Genomic DNA, 7,730 nt, shown 5'->3' on the forward strand with positions numbered 1-7,730 from the left:
GTGCGGGTGGCACATAAAAGACACCATTTTGAGCGTGGCCGTTTTCGTGCGGGTGACATGTAAAAGCACCCACTACACTCTCTGAGTGGTTGGCGTTAGGAAGGGCATCCAGCTGTAGAAACTCTGCCAAATTAGATTGGAGCCTGGTGTTGCCATCCGGTTTCACCAGTCCTCAGTCAAATCGTCCAACCCATGCTAGCATGGAAAGCGGACGTTAAACGATGATGATGATGATGATGTACATACGCACATGTTTCTGTCTTCTTCACAGAAAAACATACCATTTGATGAATGGTTTCGTGTTGAGCCTTTGTCTACGTACCATTCTCTGATCCTAGCAGAAGATTTCATGGCTTATCTGGCACCAACATACTGGCCCCCTGGTAATCGTACCGGCTGGTGTTTCTCAATAGAAGAAGATAAAACAAAAGATTGTCGGATGAAAGAAGGTAAGTTATTATTACAAAGTCCTCTACGAGGTTTTGTTTTATTTTTCTGATACCAAATGATTTACAGAATGAATATACACACAAACATATGAATATACTATATATACACACACACATATGAATATACTATATACACACACACACACACACACATATATATATATATATATATATATATACATTATTATTATTATTATTATTATTATTATTATTATCATTATTATTATTATTCAGCGTTTTGTAGTTTCAGGCAAACTTCTACTGCATTACCTGCTACACCTCTGTGTTGTTGGGGTGTGTGCTGCATTGTGTTTTTTTATTTATTGGGTGGTGAGTGCAAACTCTTCCTGGTATTGTATTGTGCCAGTGTGTTTTGTTATGGGGTTTGGTTGCAGGTTTTTTTGTGTATTAGTGTTTGTATTGTGTGTGTAATGCAAGTTGTGTTCTTTTGTTGCTTATCTAGCCTGTTGGTGGTTGTTTATTTTATTAGATATTTGCTATATAGAGTGTATCTTTTATTTGTAGATTGTGTTTTTTTTTGGGGGCGGGGTGTTATTGAATTGATGGTGTCTTGCATAGAATGTGGGTTGTTCCTAGTAGGGCTATTGAGGGTCCTGTTATAGCTTCTACATTTTAGTTCCTATGTTTTTTTTTATCATGCTCAATACTCTAGTTATTACTGGTATTATTATTATTATTGTTATTATTATTATTATTTTCTACTGGAACAGGTTTGTAAAATCCATATTTGTAAATAAATATAAGGATGTTAACTTGCTCTCCAGTTAACATTGTTACCTTATTTAGGGCTGATGAAAAATCCATAAGAGACGTAGGCATTAAATAATTACCTACAAATGTGGATTTCAAAATTTTAGGTGGCCCTAACCATGCCAGTTGACTATACTAATAATAACATTCAGCTGTATTGACTACATGCAGCACTCTTCTTTCATTTCTGACTTTCTATGGAAACTTTCAATATCACCTATGTATATATATATATATCATCATCATCATCATCATCATCATCATCATCATCATCTAACGTATGCTTTTCATTTTGGCATGGGTTGGACGATTTGACTGAGGACTGGCAAACCAAATGGCTGCACCAGGCTCCAATCTCATCTAGCAGAGTTTCTACAGCTGGATGCCCTTCCTAACGCTAACCACTCCAAGAGTGTAGTGAGTGCTTTTATGTGCCAGTCAGGCAGTACTGGCAACGGCCATGCTCAAATGGTGTTTTTTATGTGCCATCTGCACAGGAGCCAGTCCAACGGCACTGGCAATGACCTCGCTCGAATACTTTTTCACATGCCACCAGCACAAGTACCAGTAAGGCGATGCTGGTAATGATCATGCTCGAATGGTGCTTTTTATGTGCCGCCTGCCTGTGCTGGATCAGGCTAATGGTCAAAGATTTCCTAACATGGTCATCCTGTCTCTTCATCAGGCCCACAGTACATAGGGATTTGAGAGCAATTTTGGTTGCTATTCCTTGTAGGTCAGATGACTGTGTGTAGGGTTTGTCCATGGCTCGTGTGCAATTGTATATATTTTACTTAGTGATTCATCCATCACTACTTCAGCAATTATGGGGAAGACTATGTTTTGCTGAAGAGGTCAGAATAAGCCAGAAACATGCCCAGAGTTGTGTCTCCAGTACTTTTACTCAGGTAAGTTAGTATTAACATATTTAATGCATGGAGCAATAAAAAAGCTAATTATGACAAAATATGCAGTGATCAAACAATGATATTAATGGCTAATATTATTTTCATGTTTCCATTAAATACATTAGACCACATGGGTTATGTCTCATCAGCAAAGCATAAACTTTACCATTTTTACCAAAGTAATGACTGAAGGATCACTGAGTAAATTTATGCAATTGTACATTTATTAATATAGGAAAATAGAATTTTGTTTTGTTTCAAACATGTTTGCATCTGTTTTTCCATGCTAGACCAGGTTAGATAGATATAGTACTGAAGCATTGTTTTTTCAGCCAGGTACTCTTTGTTCTTTCTATAATCCTTACTTGTTGTTGAGCAAGGGATCTCTTATTTCTACATTGCTTCAGCAAATAATGTGTTAATAGGGGAAATGAAAACAATGTCACTGCTTCTAGCTCAGGGATTTTTGCAGAGAACAAATGTAAACAAACACACAGACAAATATATATATATACAGGTGCAGGCATGGCTGTGTAGTAAGAAGTTTGCTTCCTAACCACATGGTTCCAGGTTCAGTCTTACTGCGTGACTCCTTGGCCAAGTATCTTCTATAGCCTTGAGCAGACCGATGCTTTGTGAGTGGATTTGGTAGACGGAAACTGAAAGAAGCCCATCGTATATAATGTGTGTGTGAGTGTGTTGTCTTTGTGCTTATGTTTGTTCCCTACCACTACTTGACAGCTGGTGCTGGTTTGTTTACATCCCTGTAACTTAGTGGTTCTGCAACCTTTTGAATTAAGAGAGTTGTGTTGATGTGTTGGTTGAGCTACCAATGCACACACCCAACAATGCATGACTTGTGTTCCTTGTGTCACAGAACGACATCAGGTCTGTTAGGTTTGTTCCGAATTGCTGTTTTTATTGGAGTGTTCCACCAGTATTCCTTGTTTTTTAAGGTGTGAATAACTACTGGCTCTGGTATTCCTTTGGTAGAAACGTCAGGTGACGAGCTGGCAGAAACGTTAGCGCGCCTGGTGAAATGTTTAGCGGTATTTCGTCTGCTGTTACGTTCTGAGTTCAAATTCTGCCAAGGTCGACTTTGCTTTTCATCCTTCCGGGGTCGATAAATTAAGTACCAGTTACACACTGGGGTCGATGTAATTGACTTAATCCCTTTGTCTGTCCTTGTTTGTCCCCTCTATGTTTAGCCCCTTGTGGGCAATAAAGAAATAAGAAATGTCAGGGCAATCCTTCCTGCCGATAACATTGTAAATAATCTTTGCAACAACTATATCATGCCTCAGGGGCAGACAGTATGATATGGATGTATGCATGCATATGAATGATGGGCTTCTTTCAGTTTCCTACCTAATCCACTCACAAGGCTCTCCCAACCCAGAATTAAAACAAAGAATACAATCCACTTATTTCTTTATATTGTTATCTTTGTAAGATAAAATCAACATTGACTCGTTATCACTCGTTATCGTCATTTCTGTAAAGGTGATGTAAGTCATTTCTGCTGATTCATTGCTCTTGGTTTCATTTTCTATCATCATCATCATCATCATCACCATCATCGGCAGTGGCAGCGATAATAATAATAATAATAATAATAATCCTTTCTACTATAGACACAAGGAATTTGGGGGGAGGGGGAGGGGTCTAGTTGATTACATTGACCCCAGTGCATAACTGATACTTAATAATAATAATGATAATAATAATTTAACAATCTTTCTGTTTCCTGGATGTGTATATCGTTTTTTTTTGCTTTTGTTTTTACTTCCAGGGAACCCATTTGGACCCTTCTGGGATGGCCTAGGTGTTGATTTTGATGCCAACATGCCTTACACAGTCACTTACCAATTACCAGAACTATGGAAAGAAATGTAACTATATTTCTAACGACTGTTTATTCTTATCTTAATCGAGGCACACACAGCTATGCTTCCTTTTCTTTTCTCCAACTACTTGGTTGCTCATAAGTTTCGCTCCTACTTTATTACTGTATATATATATATATATATATATATATATATATATATATATATGAGAGTGTAGCTGCTAGAACAAGAATAACCTGGGCAAAGTTCAGTGAGCTCCTACCTCTGCTGGTAACGAGGACAGCTGTGTGAAAAAGTGTCACACCTAACAGTTGAGGGAACCTGTGGAAGAGGTAAACCCTGTAAGACCTGAGATTTACTTCTTATTACTAGCAAGTCAAACATATTGTTGTTATTTAGCCCTAGGTCAATCCTGATCAAGCACATTGACAATAAGCTGATGACTAAGTTTGATCTATAGGTCATGTCTTCTTTTCTCTTGTATTTGTATCAAACATATTCACTTATTCGAAGCCTTTCACATTCATATTATTCTGTCAAGGATGCTATGAATGGCCCCTAATGGGAAATGGCAGCAACACACAACAAATGAGTGCCTTTCTGGAGACCTACCAAAAGTTAACGAGAAGATCAGGCAAAGATGGCTGCAACTGTCTGGTCACTGCATGTGCCACGTGCCACCCTGAACTGGAAGCACCCAGATTAGTTTTGTGGGACCCACTTCATGGTGATGTAAGAAGAGGAAAACATGGTCACACTTACATCAACGACTTCATTGCAGAAACTGGCCTGCAATGTCTCCAGGACATCAAGGTAGTGATAATGGACTGGGTGGGCTTTGTTGCTGTGGCCCAGGCTGGAACCCAGCCATAATAATAATTATTCTCATTGTTTTGTTTTAATCATGCATTATCTTGTTGCTCTAAGATTTCGATGATGTGATTGTTTGTTTTTAGACTGACATTGTAGTATAGGTGTGAGAGGCCAGATCTGGCCAGTTTAAACAAAAAACTGGTAGAATATTTGGGCCTGATATGGCCAGTTTAAATGCAAAAGGGTTAAAGAGAGTAGCAATGTTTCGAGGAGACTTCACTACTACTTCTAGCATGTTGAGTGACCACATAAAAGCTCCTTATGTGTAATTATGATATTTTGTTTATTTATTGTGTATGTTTTATTTCCCCCCCCACTTATTTAAAGGTACCCGTCATCTAAATACCCAGTGGTTGCCATGCGTGGAGCCCCTTCCAGTTTCCCCGTAGCAGAGCAGTATGTTTCTTTACACAAATATCTTTATTGGTCTGATGCCATTGAAGCACGGGTCAACGATTACATCGAAGATACATTTGAAGGAAAAGACTTCATTGGGATTCACTTACGGAATGGTGTAGATTGGGTGAGTGATGGAACTTGCTTCACCATTTAATGTCTCTTCACAACAACAACAACAATGTTCGTTTGAGTATGTCGTTCTTCTTCATCTTCTTCACCTTCTCCTTCTTCATCTTTTCTTCTTTCTTTTCTCCATTTTTGTCTTTCTTCTTTATTTCCTTTTCCTCTTCCTCCTTCATCTTTGTTTTCGTTCTCTTTCATTTTTTCTTCTCCTCCCTCTCCTCCATATTCTTTCTTCTCCTTAAACCAGTATGTGTGTGTGTCAGGGCGTGTAATAAGAGCAGTCCTTGTGTGTAATATTTTTCAAAAAAAATTCTATGGTCAGGGGTACAAAAGGAAGCCTTTCTGTAAAGATGTGTGTATTACTGTTTTCATGACTGAATTATTAATACTAATGTTAATTATGGTAATTTTTAATTTTACTTAGGTGAACGCCTGTGCTAATGTTGATAAATACAAGATGACATCTTACATGGCGTCACCTCAGTGTCTCGGCTACAGAGGAAATCGCTTAGTGACGCACCAAATTTGTCTCCCTTCTGCTGATGAAGTCATTAGGTACAGTCAGCCGACTTTTTCTCTTATTGGAAACACATGCACACACCCACACACAATCTCCCACCACACACACACATAAGTATGCATGCACCACTGCACACAAGTGTGTATATATATGTACCATAACATATGTATGTATCAACACATGATCTTGTGCACATACTACTACACACACATGCACATACACATATGCACATACACACACACACGTGTGTGTATGCATGCATACACACAAATGTGTGTATATATATATATATATGTACATATACATTGTTGTTGTTGGCACTCCGTCGGTTACGACGACGAGGGTTCTAGTTGATCCGATCAAAGGAACAGTCTGCTCATGAAATGAACGTGCAAGTGGCTGAGCATTCCACATGAGGAAATATTACCTTGCTTGGAGAGACAAATGAGAGTTGTTAACAGGAAAGGCATCCAGCCATAAAAAGTTTGCCTCAACAAATTCTGTTTGACCCTGTGAAAAGATGGAAAAGTGGACACTAATAAATGATGATGATGATGAACAATAAAGTTATACCTTGCCCTACTTTAAACATGCATTTAACAAAACAAAAAAAACCTGTATGAATCACTTAAACGATGTCTAATTTCCTGTTTTCAATTCTTAGAACTCAAAGACTTTGCTTATATCTTGTCATAAGGCTCATTATATCTCTTGTATTTCTTATCCTATCTGTCTGTAGATGATAAAAATAGCTCTGTTTAATTTATTTACAACAGAAAAAAAAAAAACTGAAGAACAAAGCAAGTGAATTTAAGAAGTCTTTTATTGTGGTCTTTTTTTTTACGTCTTTATTTCAGATTAACGAAAACCATTGTTACTGAAACTGGCATCAACATTATCTTTGTTGCTACTGATAAAGACCCCATGATTGAAGTATTAGAGCAACAACTGAAAGCACAAAAGGCAAGTATTATATATAGTTAGGCAAGGTAGGCAGTGCCTACCTGAATAAAATAGATTCGAAAGCAACATTTTCCTTTTATGGCAAAATATGCACCTAATTCAATATAATTTGGAAGGTTACTCTGATTATTACGCATAAAATGCAAAATGTTTTATATTTTCATAGATTAGGTAGGCATAATTCGTCCCTGCTTTTCAATCTCAGTATTTAAGCAATGCACAGTAACTGCTGTAGTACACGTGCTGTGTACACTCCAACAACATGTTCTGTATGTGATATAAAGGCAGAAGTGTTAAATTCATGTGGTGAATAAACTGTCGTTTAAATTATGCAAAAATGAAAATAACACTGATGTCTCATTTTAACACAACATTCTTCTCATTTTTCTCTTTTCTTTCCCTTTTTGTTTGTTTCTTTTTTTCTTTCTTTCCTGTCCCTCTTCCTTTCTTTCCTTATTTCTCTTTCTTTAAATTTCAACTTTTTTTTCTCTTCCCGAAACAGGTGCAAGTATTCCATCTAGATCCATGGTTACCACAACTGGATCTTGCAATCCTGGAGAAATCAAAACATTTTATCGGAAACTGTATTTCTTCCTTTTCCTCATTTGTTGCTCGGGCCCGACTGCGAGAAAACGCACCAACATCCTACTGGGGTTTCAGTTAACCTTAGTTATCTATTTATACAACCACCCGTTGTGTCTTATTTGTTCATGTTTGTTTGTTTGTCTCTTGAGTGATGTTAAGCAAATTTGGTCCGTCACATTGGAAGAAATGTCAAATTCTCTGAAAGCCAAAGCAGAAGATCAAATACCAGTGAAAACCAGATGGAATAATATTTGCACATCTGACGTTCTTGGATAAAGTTTTTTTATTTCTT

At 37.5% G+C, this 7,730-nt stretch overlaps 1 protein-coding gene across 1 annotated transcript in view; it reads left to right on the plus strand.

The window, feature by feature from the left end:
• Positions 1 to 7,724, plus strand: part of LOC106880389 (GDP-fucose protein O-fucosyltransferase 1) — a 12,024-nt gene extending 4,300 nt beyond the window's left edge. Inside the window, exons 3-8 of the mRNA XM_014930301.2 lie at positions 272 to 449; positions 3,921 to 4,020; positions 5,176 to 5,371; positions 5,795 to 5,925; positions 6,748 to 6,853; positions 7,356 to 7,724. Coding sequence (XP_014785787.1) covers positions 272 to 449; positions 3,921 to 4,020; positions 5,176 to 5,371; positions 5,795 to 5,925; positions 6,748 to 6,853; positions 7,356 to 7,517 — 873 coding nt within the window. The 3' untranslated portion in view covers positions 7,518 to 7,724. The remainder of the gene's footprint in view (positions 1 to 271; positions 450 to 3,920; positions 4,021 to 5,175; positions 5,372 to 5,794; positions 5,926 to 6,747; positions 6,854 to 7,355) is intronic.
• The last annotated feature ends 6 nt before the right edge of the window (positions 7,725 to 7,730 follow it).

This window comes from Octopus bimaculoides, chromosome 19 (genome assembly GCF_001194135.2).
Source record: "Octopus bimaculoides isolate UCB-OBI-ISO-001 chromosome 19, ASM119413v2, whole genome shotgun sequence".
NCBI classification, from domain to species: domain Eukaryota; kingdom Metazoa; phylum Mollusca; class Cephalopoda; order Octopoda; family Octopodidae; genus Octopus; species Octopus bimaculoides.